General features: G+C 45.8%; 1 protein-coding gene across 2 annotated transcripts in view; it reads left to right on the top strand.

The window, feature by feature from the left end:
- TRAPPC10 (trafficking protein particle complex subunit 10) overlaps positions 1–18110 on the top strand; it is an 85242-nt gene that overhangs the window by 14645 nt on the left and 52487 nt on the right. For both annotated transcript variants that reach the window (XM_045774205.2, XM_087861842.1), the window contains exons 2-3: positions 6832–6913; positions 11399–11534. In XM_045774205.2, the coding sequence (XP_045630161.2) occupies positions 6832–6913; positions 11399–11534 (218 nt within the window). The remainder of the gene's footprint in view (positions 1–6831; positions 6914–11398; positions 11535–18110) is intronic.

Here is an 18110-nt window from a genome sequence, read left to right on the forward strand (position 1 = left end):
CCCCCTTTCTTCTTCCCTTTCCTTCCCCTACCGATCTTCCTAGTTCTTATGTACCATAAATGAGTGAAACCATATGATAATTGTCTTTCTCTGCTTGACTTATTTCGCTTAGCATTTTACTCAGCCATCAAAAAAAATGATTTCACGACACTTGCAGCAACATGGACGGGCTGGAGGGGGTACTGCTAACCCTTGGTGCTGCCTCCTGGTGGACTGTAGCTTTCCTGTGTTAACGGCGTACTTAAAAAATGGCTCTTTTTCTGAAAATTTTTTTATAAAGCAAAGGCTAGGTAAAGTATATATTTCCTCTGACTTATTTGTTCAAAGGTAGAATCATAGGATCCCTTGCTTGGAAGGGCCTTGAAATTGGTCATCCTGTCCTAGTCTAGCCATTCCGTGGCTGCGTAGCTTCTAGAGTCCCTGCGAGGAGGTCCTCAGTGGGGAGACACTCAGTGCCCCAAAGGCAGTTCTCTCACCTGGCATTTGTTTACGTTGAGCTGTAATCTGTCCTGTCTTTGCCACCCCTTGGTGTGTGTGTGTGTGTGTGGGGGGTGGCTCTGGAGTCCTGCAGGGTAAACCTAATGCCTTTAAATTAAGACGTTGCCCATGAGATAGTTGAAGACACCCATTTCGTTAACAGGGTAAAATAATCTGGATTTCTTCAGCAGCTTAGGATAAAGTGAGAGGTGTATTTTATTGGAAAAGTTACTATTTCCCTTTACTAAGATTATACTAAAGAATTTGAAGAAAGATTTTACTATATGAGGGTATCAACAAATATTTATAAACTTGATATAAGATCTTTTACCCAACATAAATCTCCAAATGAAAATACCGATCTTGCAAATGTATGTATTATGAAGAAAGCTACCCATCACTTGCAAATTGGCTCAACCTTTTGTTTTTCTCTTCCACTTTATCATGGTTACAGTGTTCTGATCCTTTTATATTTTTGTGTTAAGATTTGATAGCTTTGCCTGTTTAAGGGCTGGTAAGTGGTAAGCAGATGACTGAAGTGTTCGCTATTGATGAAAGGTCTTCTGGAGCCTGTACCTTCAGCCAAGCAGCATTGACAGAGCCTCTGTTCAGCTTAATTAGCAAACAGTAAAATTAAGGAATCAAGAAGCAACCCAGGACAACAGAGAAGAATATTGAGTCCAGAGCCAAGCTGCCTGGAGGTGAATCATTTCCAGCTTTGAGGCTCATTAGCTGCTTGTCCTCGAGCAGGTTTCCATGCTTGACCTCCAGCCTCGGTTTCCAGTCTGTGGAGTGGCGCGCTCTCATCAGGCTGGCTTGCGAGTTCGGAGTGAGTGTGTGCCAACCGCTGAGGGCGTTCACCGTGCCGTCTGTGTATTGGCAGGAAACAGATGGCCCCCTGACTCCTGTTAGCTAGCTCTCACCTGGTGCCAGGCCCTGTGTAGCTCAGCAGGCCCTCCGGTAGCATCAGAAGAAAGGTGTTACGTAGAATTTTTTTTTTTCAAATTAAACGCTTTAATTTTTGTTGTGGGTGGTGTAAGAAATTATATAGATTTAGTGCCTTAAAATAAACAAATGTATTAGAGTTCTGGAGGTCAGAAGTCTGAAATGGGCTTCATTGGGCTAAAATCAAGGGGGTTGGCAGGGCTGATTCCTTCTGGAAGAGAATCCATCCCCTTGCCCTGTTCCAGCTTCTAGAGGCTGCCCACATTTCTGGCTCGTGGCCCTTCCTCCATCTTTAGAGCCAACAGTGACCAGTTCAGTCCTTCTCATGATTCCAACTCTTTGGTTCTGGCTCTTCTGCTTCCCTCCTCCCCACTGAATATCCTCCCTTCTGGGGTACATTGGCCCACCTGGATAATCCGGGATAATCTCTTTACTTAAGATCACCTGATTAGCAACCTTATCTATCCTCAACCTTATTCCTCCCTTGTCTCGTAATGTAGCGTATTCACACGTTCTGGAAAGCAGGACAAGGACAGACTTCCAAATGCCCTTAACACGTGTCTGGAAAAAAAAAAAATCATGGGGAGTAATGATTCTACAAGCATGAAAATCCTGTGTCCTTCCCAACTGAGAGTAACTTTTTAATTTAGCCTTGTGTTTCCCCCGAGGCATAATTTATAGCTGTCGAGCACTCACACTACATTTGGTAACTCATGCTACTTTTTCTGTAGACCGTTTAGTGCCAAATTCAATCTTAATGTCGTAATTGAGTTCTAAAATCTTCTAAAAATTGTTGCATAAACATTATAGGAACTTAGCAACAGCGAATTTATAGCTTTTAGAATGTAGGTATAAACATTTTTCTTACATGTTAGAATATGTACCTTTAGTTTAGGTATCCTGTATTCCTGAAATGCAGAAGGTGAACACCCCTATCATCTCGTCCGGCAAACAGAACCCCGCCGGACGGTTTGGTTTGGACGTGGACTTCCAACAAGGTAAAGCGTGTTTGGTTGCCTTGTTGGAGGCATCTTCCTGCAAAGCAGGACATCCTCAAGTCCTTTAGTCGGTCAGCTTAGTGTTGATTCTGTTCTGTTGCCATCTAGTGTTAAGAACTAAAAATCTGAAAGATGTTTTGACACTAAATAACTTTGTGACTTTGTAATTTATGGACCCTAAAATAAAGGGTTCGTGCATAAGTGATCGTAAGTGAAAGATTCCACTGTTCTTCAGGTTGCCGGAGACTAATATAAATGGTATAGGACCACGACCGGCTTGGGGGTGGGGGTAGACTGGGCCTGCTGTTAATAAGCTTTGGCTAGACTCTCATCTCAGTGACAGTATCTTGGGTCAGAAAAGACTGTCTAGCCTGCAGGTTTCTATTTTTGCTATGACCAACTTCTTTGAAGATTAGAATTATTTCAAAAATAGCTGTTTTCTTACAGTCTTATTGTTGGTGATCTCAAATCTAAGTGATACATCTATATCTGTAGTTATTTATATATTGTCAGCTGGACACGTGTTAGTGTCTTTTTAATGTTGCTCCAGGTTACTAATTACTTTCTGTATAATTGAGTTCCCAATTCCTTCTGTTCTGAAGATATAAGAAAAATTTTGAATTTGTTGAAATACAACCCATTTATACTTAAATCATTGAAATCATATTTTTTGAATTCTTTTTCCCTCCGTGCTTAATTAGCAGTCATCTTCTTTTAGCATAAAAGTTTTAAATTACACGATTAATATATATAAATATATGCTGGTAAAAGTCTCAGAATGCAGTAATAATTCAGGAAGTAACAAAGGTCTGGTCAGTCATCTGACTGCATCTGACAGAAAACCAGTTACTGCTGGCAGAAATAAGAAGAAAAGAGGTTCGTATAATCAGACACCTGGGACTCCGCCTGCCTTCGTTGGGGGCTGTCTGAGCTGGGCTTTTCTCAGCCTGGGGCAGGTGCCCGATGGGTCTGGGCAGCACCCTGAGTGCCTGCATCCCTCTCCTTCCAGCAGGGCGATTGTTCCGAAGTTTCCCTTCATGTTTGAGTGGCTCCTGTGCCTGTTCCCCTTCCCCCGCACCCCTCCTGCTGGGGTGCTGCTGTGCTGGGATACTGGCCCAGGGCGGAGGGTGACTGCAGTGGTCTGCACACCCTGGAGCGCCCCCAGCCCTCCTATCTCCACGTGTCCCCTGCAGTGACGAAAACAGGGGCATATTACACACGCAGGGAGGGAGAGGTTTATGTTAGTGGGGTTGTGCTTTGAATTACCCTTATTAATTATTTTGAGGAGTCTCCCCTCTCCTCACACACAAAAAGGGATCTTAGTTGTTGCAGTGAATACTTTGACTTCAGTGTTTTAGTAGGCCTCTTGAGGTGGAAAAATAAACAGAGCAATCTTTTTTTTTTTTTTAAAGATTTTATTTATTTATTTGACAGAGATAGAGACAGCCAGCGAGAGAGGGAACACGAGCAGGGGGAGTGGGAGAGGAAGAAGCAGGCTCCCAGCGGAGGGGCCTGATGCGGGGCTCGATCCCATAACGCCAGGATCACGCCCTGAGCCGAAGGCAGACGCTTAACAACTGAGCCACCCAGGCGCCCCTCATTTTTGCTTTTAGTAGCTACTTTCTAACAAACATCAGCCGGCAAGTTGCTCTGTCTTCTGTTCAGACCTCAAAGCTCTAAGGACTTTTCTACGTCGAGACTGGGCTATTGGGGTTCTGCTAGGTATGTATGGTTAATTCAGTCACCTATCACAGAAGCTGAGATGTAATTCCTTCAGAGGTTTGTGCCTACACTCTCCTTTTTCTCCCTCCGTGCTCCGGGTCTCTAGGCCCGAGTTCAGGGGCATCTCAGGTTTGCGTGATTCGTGATAGAAAGATTGAAGGCTATTAGGATAATAATGGATGTGCATTCTGGAAAATCAGGGTCACTTTTCATCGTTCTCAGTCAGTCAGTCAGTGTAGAGTTCAGTGGGTTAGAAAAATTTGACCTTCAAATGTAGATCAGGGGGCGCAGTGTTAGTCTGCTGGGGGCTGAACCTGGCAGCCGAGGAGCATAGCCTGCGAGGCTGAAGCAAGTAAATGAGAAGCTCGAGGTTCTGAAGGCTGGAAGTCCAAGATCGAGGTGTCCATAGGGTCGGCAGCTGAGGCTTTCCCTCCTTGACGTGTAGACGGCTGTCTTCTCTCTGTGTCCTCCTGTGAGCTTTTCACACCCCTAGTGTCTCTGTGTGTCCACATTTTCTCTTCTTAAAAGGGCACTAGTCAGATTGGATCAGGGCCTGAAGACCGTAAAGAGCTCGTTTAACTTTATCATCTCTTTAAAGACCTGATTTCCAAATACAGTCACATTCAGAGGTACTGGGGGTTAGGATTTCAACATGAATTTTGTGGGGGGACACACTTCAGTTTATAAGACACTGAGGTCCGACAGTCACATTTAAGTCCTCAGTTACTGTGCTAGTTGACCTATAATCTTTTAAGATTAAATTTAGGACACAAAGATTTATTCCATGAGAGTGTAAGAAAAAATTACTTTACGGTCTCCATTTGGATGAGTTTTATTGTTCTAACAAGGATTTTCCGAGGGAGATAGCATGGGCGATGTAGGAGGCACATTACTGTCAGGCTCCCTGTACCCGTGTACTCACGTGAGACTCCGTTAGCAGGACGAGGGCACGTGAACACTGAAGCCGGAGAGAGCTTCCGCGCGCTTGCCCTGATTGCTGCGCAGCAGAAGACTCGTACATTCTGTACATTAACCTCGGGACCTTTTAAGAAGGCAATAGGAGGGGCGCCTGGGTAGCACAGTCGTTAAGGCGTCTGCCTTCGGCTCAGGGCGTGATCCCGGCGTTCCGGGATCGAGCCCCACATCAGGCTCCTCTGCTGTGAGCCTGCTTCTTCCTCTCCCACTCCCCCTGCTCGTGTTCCCTCTCTCGCTGACTGTCTCTATCTCTGTCGAATAAATAAATTAAAAAATCTTAAAAGAAAAAAAGAAGGCAATAGGAATGGCAATCCAACGTAAGCAATCTGAGGCTACCTGATTACTTTCTTACTTAATGATTTCTAAGATGACTACCAAATAAATGAACACAGTGAGAAATGGTAAGTTAAAACAAAAATTGTTTTTATTTTAACAAAAAATGTAGTAAGAGTAACCCAAACTACTTTATGTCAGGCCCGGGGTTCAAGGTTATTTATTTGTGTTGACTCATTTGACCTTCTCCACAGCCCAAGGTATTCTTATTTCTCACTTCACAGGCGGCCCTCTGAGGCCCAGGGCGGGTGGCGGGGTCTCCAGGCTCCGGGCGCACTCAGCTAGGAGATGGGGTGACGCTGAGAAGGCCCTGTTACGTCACCCCGCCCGCGCCTCTGACGCTGCTCCGCTGGGCTGTCTGGAAGCATCACTTGACTTGATATCGTTAAGTGGTTTTGGGGAGGTTTTTTTTTTTTTATGTTCATGGTAGCCAAATAAGCAAATGTGTTAATGGCCCACATCAATTCCAATGATATCTTTATGATCAATACACAAGCAATTTGGATAATGGTTTTGCTTAAAGTTTGAGGATCCTCCAGTGTGAGAGTTTGAGTCATCTATATTAAAAGTTCTTTTTTAGCTTAAGTGTAACGTGTTATCCTATCATTTTATGAGAGCTAATGGACTCTCCAGTTCTGCTAACACTAAGATAGAAGAGCTGAGTTAAACCCTGAGCCCGCAGCATGAAGCCAGACGCACCTGGATTCGTAACTAGGATCCGCCGTGAGCTCGTTTTGTGTTCCAAACACCTTGGCCTCTCAGATCTCGCCTTCCTGATCTGTGAAACCGGGTGGCGCTTGCCTGTCTTAGCAGTACCGTGAGGACTGACCCAGAGAAGGCACGCCAGGGGTCCCGTGTGTCATGTGCGCACTCAGGGTATCCTGTGTATGTTTTCGCTCCTGCTAGCATCTGGATACATATTGAGTTTATTTTGGTGAAGAAGTTCTTGTTCACTTCTTGGGGTTTCCTTTTCTGCATGACGTTTGTGGCTGTTCGCATGACGCAGGAGAAGGCAGTGGCTGTAGGTCATACACTCAGGAGACAGCTGGTGGAGTTGAGCCAGCTCCCTCTCTCTGTAGCTTTGTGGCCTTGGGCAAGGTACTCAGCGTTTCCTGTCCTCATTACCCCGATCCTCATTCTCCTTGGGGAAAATTGTTTGGACCACGTGAAGGTGTTGTAAGGTTGAAGTTATATTATGGATCTCAAGTGCTGGGTTTTCTTGAGATTAGTTATTTAAAGGTAAAAAGCAACCTTGTTTTGTGATGTCATTTTACTAAATATAAAATTGTCTAAAATTACCAATTCCATAAATTCTAGAGCCCATTTTGCCTGTATTCACCTAAAAATGTCATAACTGGATTTCTCTTTATTCCTGTTTTAGGTGCTGGAGATCAGAATTTATTTACGTCCATTTATCCAACGCTTTCCCAGCAGCTTCCAAGAGAACCGATGGAATGGAGAAGGTGTGGCATATTTGTTCTTTGCCTTTATCTCCCTCTTTGTTTTGTAGACATTTCTGTGAGCAAGTGAGGTAGTAAAAGTTAAAGCCTAAGTTGTAAAGTGTCTTGTAAAGAGACTGAACGTATCACATAATCTGTGGGCCTCACTTTTTAAGGAATATGTTGATTTTCTTACCGAGCTATAGGGTGGTAGAAACAAGACAGTTCTTTTGAGTTAAAGGCCTCTTTTATAGAAATGACTTCTGATTCCTCGTGTACATCGGTGTTTTTTTTAAATTTTTAATTTAAATTCAGTTTAGTTAACATACAGTGCGTTATTAGTTTCAGATGTAGAGGTCAGTGATTCATCAGTTGCATGTCAGACCCTGTGTTCATCACATCACGTGCCCTCCTTAATGCCTGTCCCCCGGTTACCGCATCCCCCCGCCAGCAGCCCTCAGTTTGTTTCCTAGAGTTACGTGTCTGCATCAGAGTGTCTTAAAAGCACAGGTATTTTGGAAAGCAGACATGTACTCAGACTCCACGTTAGAGCCGAAACACATGGCCTTTACCTACGGTCTCAGCAAGACCTTTCTCCACCCTGAGCTCCTATACTCCTTTCTTAAGGATGAGGAAGTGTACAGAAAGATGTTATTTAAAAATTAAGGGGGAAACCAGACCAGCCATCCCATTTGTCCTTTACTATGGGATTGTTCATTTCACGACTTGCTCGGAGAAGTAGTCCGCATTTGATTTATCTTACTGAAAAACATTTTCTGCTAAGATGAGCTATCATTTCTAGAAAATGTTTGGAGTTTGACTTGTTAGTACAGGGAATCCGACTTTAATTGAGGCACAGATTTCTGGTTGTCATTCTTGCTCATGTAGTTCCAGTTCTTTCTGCATTATTTCCTCTGGCCAGCAGTATGCTCCCTACCACCATGAAGAACTGATCTGGCTTTCAGGGTGTGACTACCAGAGATGGGGTCTAGTCTCATTTTTTGTCTGATACCGTGTTAGAAGGAGTGCGTTTAATTACTAAACTGAATATAAAGAGCAGATAGAAAGTGGGAGACTTGTTCAGCCTCTAAGGAGGCCCTGAGCTGTCAGCGAGAGAAGATAACTCAGTGGAGGAATTCATGTCTGAAGAGATGGAGGTGTCCGGAGAGGATTTCTAATACACAGTATTTAAACATCCAGGAAGACGAAAGCAAAGAGATGTATCCGTGAAACAAGATGAGGGGTTATGAGGACACAAGGAGAGGTCTCGTGTGTTCCTCTCTTCGCCTTCCTGAGCCTGCCTGAACTGGAGGAAGGGCCGAAGAGGCGTGAGGGCACAGGGACAGAGTGGGCTGTGGGTGACGCATTGAAGACCGGACACCTTCCCTGGAGAAGGACAGGAGATGGAGGCTTCGGGAGAGGAGGCTGAGCCTGTGTCTCCTGTAGCCTCAGAGGTGGCCCCTGGAGACACAGGTGCCGGGACCCAGGACCGCAGCACATGAGGCCGGAGCGCCGGGAGGGGGCAGGGGCCAGGGCCGCCTCCGCGGGAGCCTGCGGCTCTTGCAGCAGACAGACGAGCTCCAGTCCCGTGGATTCGAGGCACCGCAGAAGCGGGGAGAAGGGCCGTTCTGACAGCAACAACACTGGATCTGAACAGGTGGGGCAGGTGGCAGAGCTCTGTGCCACCCCCGTGCTCCCCAGGCAGGAGGGCAGAGAATTCATCGCGGGACACACTGCACGGCCCCAGGAAAAGACCTGCTGTATCCCCACGGTGCCTTCCTGATTGGAGCAGGAGGCCGCCAGCCGGGAGGAAGGGCCTTGACTGAGCGGCTGGCACTCGGGGTTTGCAGTTTTGTCGGAGAGCTGGGGAAGAACGGGAAATGGTGACTCTGTGAGCTGAAAGAACGACGAAGGCAGGAAGACGAAAAGCACATCATGAAGCTGCATAGCCAGAGTGTGCTGCTGCATTTAATAAGAAGGGGGCATGGAGTCGGGACGACAGGCAGTTGGGAGAAGGCAGTTGGGAGGGCAGGGGCCAGGCAGGAGGATGGGTGGGCAGAGCTGAGCCTGCCTCTTCCATCACAGACATTTGGACATCGTGTCTAAAATGAAAGTGTTTGGGGAGATCCAGTGGGCTGAATGGTGACCCTCAGAAGATATGTCCCTGCAAACTGTGAGTGTGAGTTTATTTGGAACAAGGATCTTGCAGTGTAATTGAGGTAAGGATCCCATGGGATCATCCTGGAGTAGTGTGGGCCCTAAATCCAATGACAGGTGTCCTGGGAAGACACAGACACTCGCAGAGGGGCAGTCCACATGGAGATGGCCGCAGAGATTGGGGTGAGGGTCTATAAGCCGAGACTGCCTGGGTTTCCAGAAGGTAGGAGAGACGAGGAATGAGTTCTCCCAGAGTGTCCAGAGGAAGCCAGCGCTGCCAACTCCTTGATTTCAAATTTCTGGTCTCCTGAGCTGTGAGAGAATTACTGTCGTTTTAAGCCTCTGGGTTTGTGGGAACTTGTCAGAGTAGCTCTAGGAAAACTAGTACAGGAGCGGGGGGGGGTGGGGGGAGGGAGGCCGGGGCAGGCAGCTGCGTGTGTGTGAGTGTGAGGGAAAGCAAGCCCCTTTGATACTATTTAATATGTTAAAGCAGGTACGCGTGGCTATGATCACAGTTTACAATTAATCGAGTAGATCTGGGAACTCAGATTGAAGCCGAGATTTTCCTAGATGTACGGTGGGGAGCACATCGGTGAGTGGGGAGATAGAGCTGTGAAGCCCTACCGTGTAACACGGGGGATGGGGGCCAAGAGCTGCAGATGGGGGCATGGGGACACGCCGAGATGTGGGAGACAGCCAGAAGTTTCAGAGCAGAGGACAGAGAACGGGGGACAGTATCTGAAGAAGGTCAGGATTTTCCCAGTGGCGAATCAGGGGCTTGCTGGAGCCCACGAAAAGTCCCATGGAATGAAACCAAAACAAAGCAAACCAAAAGCCACGCCAGGAAAACAGACAAAAGGAAGCCAGACCTGCAGTCGCTACAACATTGAAAATGCAGCGTAAGAGCCAGCACTTGTCAAAGTACTGATGGAAAACTCCTTTCAACCTAGACGTCTGTGCTCCTCAAACTCACATGCAGAAGGGAAGACTGAGTCAGCCCCCCCCCTCCGCCCTTGGGCCTGTACAGGGCTTCGCCGAGGCGGGACTGACAGGGTTTGTCCCTCAAAGGCCTGGGGGCCATCTGGGGCCAGGGTGTGTCACTTCTGGTGCACAGAGCTTCATGTGCGTACTCCAGAGGGCCCCTCACATGGTGTGTTCATTGCTGCCATGACCTGGAGATAGCTGAGAAATAAAGTAGGGTTGCAAACCTCACCACCCCGAAATAATGAAAGCACACATCTCAACAGGAAGGAAAATGAACCCAGAATTCATAGATGAAGGAAGCAGCTGCCAGCAAACAAGTCATAAAAATATTTTCCTAAACTTAAGGTATCAGTCCTTTTAAAAATTAAGAAATCTGAAATTTTAGATGTGGGGAGGAAGGCAGAGAGAAGAAAGTGTACTTGTCTCGTTCAAGGAGAGGGTAGGCATTTACTCTAGTCTTTAAAAGAAACATTTAAGTTTAAGCATATTAAAAATAAAAATGTAGCCAATAGCAGAGTAGAAATAGATGGTTGAACTTACAAACCAACAGAGAAAAAGGATGGAAGAAGAAAACTTGGGTAGTCTCACAAAGGACAGGGAAAGATAGCCTGAAAATTGAAAGTACATAAGTTCAAGCATCAGCATAATCATGTTAAATATGGGTAGTTTCAGTGTGTTAGACACAGACCCCTTAGATCGGACAACAAATACAAGAATCCAGCTAGAGATGTGTCAGACACACAGCTGCTAGAAGTGAAAAATGAAAGTGTGGAGGAAAGATACATGGAGCTTAATGTATTTTTAGGAGGGTAGTAAGATGGCAGCCCTGCCCTGATAGCCGTTGATCGGGCGTCGGCGGCCCCGGCCTTTCTCTCTGCTCCCCCCCCCCCCCCCCGGCGGGCAGGGGGCGGCTCTCTGTTTTGGGTCATACAGGTGATCATAAAAGTACTTGTGTGGTTTAAAGCTTTCCTATCTTCAAACTGTGCTTTTGACATTAGGGAATCTTTTTTTTTTTTTTCTTTATAGTGACTTAGAGGTTCAGTGAAACTCCAAGTAATAATCCCTTTTTCTCAGAAGTCTGTGTTGTCGCACATAGCCCTGGTGCAGTAGGGTATTGCCGTGCACGCGTCCCTCAGTAAGGCGGCAGTCTTGACGGAGAGGGAGCTTTGACACGTAACTATGAACCACGCGTAGGTAATGTGTAGACTCCTTTTGGACAGAGTATTATCACTGTAATTCAGGATTAATACCGTATATGTACTTTTGAACTCATGGATAGGATTAAATTATTGTGGGATTTTTTCCTTTTCTTTCTGCTGAACCTTCTGTAGTCATTTTTCTTAGTGACGTTTTAAAAATTGTTTGTAGGTCCTATGGCCGGGCTCCAAAGATGATTCACCTAGAATCTAACTTCGTTCAATTCAAAGAGGAGCTGCTGCCCAAAGAAGGAAACAAAGCCCTGCTCACCTTCCCCTTTCTTCACATTTATTGGACAGAATGCTGTGTAAGTACTCGCCAAGGGAGAAGAAGTGACCAGAAAATGTCTTGGGATAGGATTAAGAATTCACCGGTCTAGCTTTTTTTCAGACAACTCTAATTTTTCACATGGACGATTTAATGGACTGTCCTCCGTGTCCTCTTTTCTCCCTCCGTCCTTCAGTTGCCTGGCTTTGCCTCTCCACGCTTCTGCTCTGGTCCCGTGTGTTGTCCTCTGGGTAACCACCAGGTACACTCTTGCTTGCCTTGTTCTGAGTTCTTGTGAGCTCCCTGCGACCTCGTGGCCTCTAGGTGTTGTTAATATTTACTCCCAGCTTTGTTTTCCGAACCGCTGATACTCGCTCTCGTGATAAGATACTTGACTTCATTCTCCTTATGGGTCATCTGCTGGTTTGTGGGCTTTGTGAGGGTAGGGACCGCCCTGCTTCCTCACCATCACGATGTCTCCAGAGCCAGTGCCCCACGGCTGCCCATCCAGGGACCTCACTTGTACTTTGCAGTTGCGTGTTTATGAACCCAGAAAGAAGCTTGTCACTCTCGACAGACTTCTCTCGTGAACTAAGAGACAACACTGTGGGTCATTTCTTCCTGTCTACTTTAGCGATACACGACACCCACAAATCATTACGTGTTGGGGCATTTTCACCTGAAGCTGAGGTTGCAGAAGTAGTGTGGTGTGATTTAAAGAAAGGACTGGAAGCTCACTCCTGAGCCCTTTCGCCTTCCCGGATTTTGCTTTGTAGCCTTTCTCAGCGGAGTCCGCCGTGCAGGGTGGGCTTACACCCCCCAGCAGTGAGTGTGACGACACATGGGACACGTCTGCCAGGGAGCTCATCAGAGATCAGCACCCAGGGCTTTTTTTATTTTTTATTCTTTATTATGTTATGTCACCATACAGTGAAGCATTAGTTTTTGATGTAAAGTTCCATGATTCATTGTTTGCATATAACACCCAGTGCTCCATGCAATACGTGCCCTCCTTACTACCCATCACCAGGCTAGCCCATCCCCCACCCCCTCCCCTCTGAAACCCTCAGTTAGTTTCCCAGAGTCCATAGTCTCTCATGCTTCATTCCCCCTTCTGATTACCCCCCCTTCATTCTTCCCTTCCTTTTCCTACTGATCTTCCTGCGATTTCTTATGTTCCACAAATGAGTGAAATCGTATGATAATTGTCTTTCTCTGCTTGATTTATTTCACTTGGTGTAATCTCCTCCAGTCCCATCCATGTTGCTGCAAATGTTGGGTAATTGTTCTTTCTGATGGCTGAGTAATATTCCATTGTATATATGGACCACATCTTCTTAATCCAGTCATCTGTTGAAGGGCATCTCGGCTCCTTCCACAATTTAGCTATTGTGGACAATGCTGCTATGAACATTGAGCACCCAGGGCTTTTGTCAGGGTTCAGGCACATGGGCACCCTCTGCCTGGCTCATACCAAAACTCTAGACTCCCAGAGGGAAAGCAGGTATTCCGCACAAGCCAGTGTATTTGAATAAAGAGCTAGTGCTCAGTGAGGCCCTCTTGTCAGCTGGTGGTGGGAACCCTCTCATGATCCATGTTCCCGGTCCTCAGCCAAGGGCACACCCCGTGAGCAGGCCTAAAGCATGGCTGTCCTAGGCCTGTGGTGCTAACTACCTCTTCTCTCCACGGCCCCTCAGCAGTGATGTTAGATTTGGGGTTGTGGTCAAGGTTTCCCCATGCTGTAGGTACTGTTGTCCCCTTGTGACTAATAAGCTATCTCTGGGGGGCTGCTGTAAGACCACAGCATTATCCTGTTCCTCGTCGAGCTTTCCCACTTAGATGGAGCACCAGCGAGGATTCTTCCTGAACCAGTCTTTGTGGAGGGCTGCAACCAGCCGTCCTCCAAACCGATCAGCGGTGCTCTGCCCTGGGAAAGAGCCTGTGTGGGTTTCTGTCCCATGTAATGGTCTCCCATCTGTTGTCCTTACTTGCTGTGATGCTCCGGTCGTCCCAGATTCGGCCAGTGAGAGTCACTTCAGACCGGCCCCTCGGTCCTGTTCAGGGACTTCTCTAACTCTCAGGCACAACAAGATATCCTGGGCCCTCGTACCTGTGCTGGCCTTGTCCTGGAGTCTGCCGCTTCTTCCCAGAACCCTGGTGCCCCTGCACTTCGGGCGTGCCAGTGCTGTCGGCTTTTCGGGAGACGAGCTAGGAAGGTGCGTCTCTGAGACCAGGGCTTGATACTGCTGCCTCCGATTGGAGCCGCAGTCCCTGGGGCTCTGTGCTGCACTGTCCCGTTCCGTGTTTGCGTCTGTCCTGGCTCTGGACAGCATCACCGCAGTGCTTCCTCACTCAGTCCTCCGACAGCCGTAGCCATGGTCCCAGCATCCCGCTCCCGCCCTGCAGCCAGAGACAGAGCTGCGGAGGCGGCCGTAGAAGGCCCAGGCGAATGGTCCTTGTTCCTGTCCGGCAGGCCAGGCCACCCTCGGCCTGTCCTTTTCACGGTTTTCCCCTTGCCCTTGCAAACGTCAGTAGTAAGTTACTGAGCTCCAGACAGAACTTTCTGGGGTTTTATTGGGACCATGTTGAGCTTATAAATTACCATGTGCTGTGACAACATCTTGATGGTGTGGAGACATTCTGACCCCAAACTAGGGAGGTCTCTCTCTCTGTGCACGTGCACGTCTATGTCCTTCAGAAGTGTTTCAGCTGTGTGTTTCTTCATGACAGGGTTTGCATGTTTCTGCTTAAGTTTATGTCTAAGCATTTTCCTTCTTTTGCTGATGTACATGGGGTTTTCTCTCTCGTTATATCTTCTAGTTGGTCATTGTGTATGTGAAGGCTATGGATTTTTTTTGTGTGGATTTTCTTACTGTTTGAGTTCATTTTATCACTGGTTCTCTAGGCCCTGGAGTCCCCATCATGCCATCTCTTCCTTATCAGTTCTTAGGCCTCCAGTTGTTCTCTGTTTGAACCCGTTATTAAATAGTGGTGGAGACAGTGGGCATTGTTGCCTCGTTCCTGACCTCCGTGGGGTGCCTGCGGTGTGTCCGGTGAGGAGGGTGCTGGCTGTAGGACGGAGGGAGACGTGCAGGAGCTTGGGAGGTGATCCATCCCTTCCTGTTTCCTCAAGGATCTTTATTAGGAATACATTCTTGGGGTGCCTGGGTGGCACAGCGGTTAAGCGTCTGCCTTCGGCTCAGGGCGTGATCCCGGCGTTATGGGATCGAGCCCCACATCAGGCTCCTCCGCTGGGAGCCTGCTTCTTCCTCTCCCACTCCCCCTGCTTGTGTTCCCTCTCTCGCTGGCTGTCTCTGTCGAATGAATAAATAAAATCTTTAAAAAAAAAAAAAAGGAATACATTCTTGAATTTTGTTAATAAGGGCTTTTTCAGACTCAGTGGAGATAATCATATGGGTTTTTTCCACTTAAATTTACCGATACGTTGGGTTATATTAATGGGTTTCTTATTATTGAACCATACCTGCATTCCTGGTATAAATCCCACTTGGTCAATGTGGTATTGGTGTCTGTTCATCTAATTTAGGATTTTTTTTTTTTTTTTTTTTTTATCTGTGATCACAAGTGATGGGTCTGTAACTTTTTTTGTATTATTTCTGTCAGGTTTAGATATCAGTATTGTACTTGCTTCATAAATATAATTTGGAAGTTTTCATTTATTTCCTATTTTTGAGACAATCTTTGTAGCATGAGAACAGTCTGGGCTCTGAGGTTCGATGGACTCCTCCCATGAAACCGTCTGGACTTGGTACTCTCCTACAAGGCAGTTCCTTGATCACTTTCCACGTCCTTTTCATGGAAATGGGTCTCTTACAGCCACTCATCAATTTTGATAAACTATATTTTTCTTAGAAATTATACATTTCAGTTAAGTTACAAAATTTAATTTCATGAAGGTGTGCAAAGTGGTCTTTTTTTGACTTTTAAAATACGCTCTGTAGCAACAGTTACTTCCCCATTGTTATTTCGTTGTATATTTGTACCTTCCCCCTTTCTTCCTTGATTAAATTAGCTATTTGTAGTTTGTGGGTTCTTTCTTCCCAGAGAACCAGGGTTTTTATTCCTGATACACCATTAGTGTGTTTTCTACTTTATTAATTTCTGCTTTCATTTTTATTTCCTTCCTTTTGCTTTCTTGAGGTTTACTTTGTTCTTTTTCTAGGTTTTGTTTTTTTTTTTTGAGTGGGAATGCATTTATTTTCATTTTAAATTTAAATGCTATAGGTCTTTAAAGATAGGAATTTAAATCCCAGTAGTCAGTCATTTTTCATAAAGTCTCTGCTTTCAGTTTGTATTACCCCTTTCACTCAGCAGTTCAACATGAAGTTTTTTAATTTCCAGAAAAAAATTCTTTAAAATTTTTATTTTAAAATTCCTAATTTTATTGCGTCGTGTTGAGGATGTTGTGTATAATCTTTCTGCTTTATGAAACTTACCTTTTTTCTGTGACCAATAAATGATCAGTTCTTGTGGATGTTCCCTGTGTAGTTGAGAATGTGTTTTCTCTGCTTTTGCGATTGTAATGCTAAAGATAGATCCCTAAGAGCAGGCTTCCCGATTTGTCGTTAGGTCATTCATATTTTGCCGTTCTGTTCGCTGGGCCTGTCTGTGGCTGGCAGCGGTGTGCAGAGTCCGCTGTCACTGGTGCGCTTGCTTCTCTCGCATCGCCCGTAGGTTGTGTTTCGTGTGGCTGGCTCAGGTATCATTTGCTGCATGGGTATTCGTGACTGTTACAGTTTTTATGGAGTGAAATATGTCATTTAAAAAAATGGTATCTGAGTAGAGTATATCATGTTTGGGAAGGCCTTGTCTCTCTGAAGGTAATAATTGGTTTTCTCCTGTATTTTCTCTTAATAATTTTATAATTTGTGTTTTATATTTGGATCTGTATAGCTTCGTATTATTTTCGTGTGTGGCAGGAGGTGTGGAGGTTTAAGGGTCTAATTTTATAGTCTTAATTGGGTAGCACATTGGCCTAACATCATTTCATAATTGTCTCTTTTCCACTTACTGAAAATTTCACCTTTATTTTAAACCAGTGTCATGTATGCATTATGTTCTGTTGATCATCGTCTGTTCTATGCCAGGACCAGACTTTTAATTATTACATTTTAATAGTATGTATTGATGTCTGTTGTTTTAAAATAAATCCCTTGGCTAGTATACATTTTTTTCTTCCATATAAATTTTAAAATCAGATTGTTAGTTGTACAAATTTTATTTTCCAAAAATGATGGTATCCACATATTCCATCCCCCATGCTCTTCTCTCCATGGCAGTGACCTTCCTCCATTAAGAGGCCTTGTCTGTGTTTCCTCTAGTTTAATCAGAGTGGGCCATTAACAGGGAGGAGGGGCACTGTGACTTTTGAGACTTAAGTCATAAGAGGTAATACATCTTCTGTGGGGCCCTCTGGGGGTGTGTGCTCTTAGAGTCCAGCCACCATTCTGTGAGGAAGTCAAGCGCCCGCATGGGAAGGCCACCTGGAGGTGTGCAGTCCCGGTCCCAGCAGATCCTGGCCAACAAGCTAGCATCCAGCAGCTGGCACCTGATAGCCTTCTTGCTCCCAGTCTTCACGTGCCACACAGGGTGGGGCGGGCGAGCCATGTGCCTGGTCTTGTCTCACTTGTAGATTGGTGAGCAGAGAGAATATTCTAGACGGCTGCATGTTGTAGTGGTTTGTTACAAAGCCATATAGAACAGGAGCAGCTGTTGAAAAGAGGAAGGGAAAGACGGGACGTGTTTTGGTTGGGATTGCCTTGAATAAGTTGTGGATTCATTTGGGAAGAATTTTATTTTATTTATTTTATTTTTTATTTATTTATTTTTTAAAGATTTTATTTATTTATTCGACAGAGGTAGAGACAGCCAGTGAGAGAGGGAACACAAGCAGGGGGAGTGGGAGAGGAAGAAGCAGGCTCATAGCGGAGGAACCTGATGTGGGGCTCGATCCCAGAATGCCGGGATCACGCCCTGAGCCAAAGGCAGATGCTTAACCGCTGTGCCACCCAGGCGCCCCTGGGAAGAATTTTAATCACAGATCTTTGTATCTATGCCTTTTGATGCCCCTGAAAATTACATTTTCCTGGGGCGCCTGGATGGCTCAGTCAGTTAAGCATTTGCCTTCAGCTCAGGTCCTGATCCTGGGATCCAGCCCTGTATCAGGCTCCCTGCTCAACAGGGAGCCTGCTTCTCCCTCTCCCTCTGCGTGCTGGTCCTGCTTGTGCTCTCTGTCAAATAACTAACTAACTAACTAACTAACTAACTAACTAACTAACTAAATAAATAAATAAATAAATAAATTCTTTAAAAAATTTTTACACTTTCTAATAGGGACCCTGTGTTTTGTTGTTGTTTGCTTTAGTTTTGATCATTATCTACTAAGGAAGGTTTTCTGGAGCAAGTAGATAATATTTGGGATTTTAGAATTAAATCTCCTACGCTATGTTAGTAGCTGCTTTCGGGTTTCTAGCGCGCACGTCTGCAGCATCGCCTCCTGCCTTCGGACGGGGCTGGGCCACCTGGGGAGTACCCTGTTGTGGCAGTGGGCATGGGTGGTGGTCTCCTTACAGACCCGACAGTACTTACTGTTTCT

The sequence above is a fragment of the Ursus americanus genome, chromosome 4 (genome assembly GCF_024610735.1).
Source record: "Ursus americanus isolate L20-20 chromosome 4, mUrsAme1.1.p, whole genome shotgun sequence".
Lineage (NCBI taxonomy): Eukaryota > Metazoa > Chordata > Mammalia > Carnivora > Ursidae > Ursus > Ursus americanus.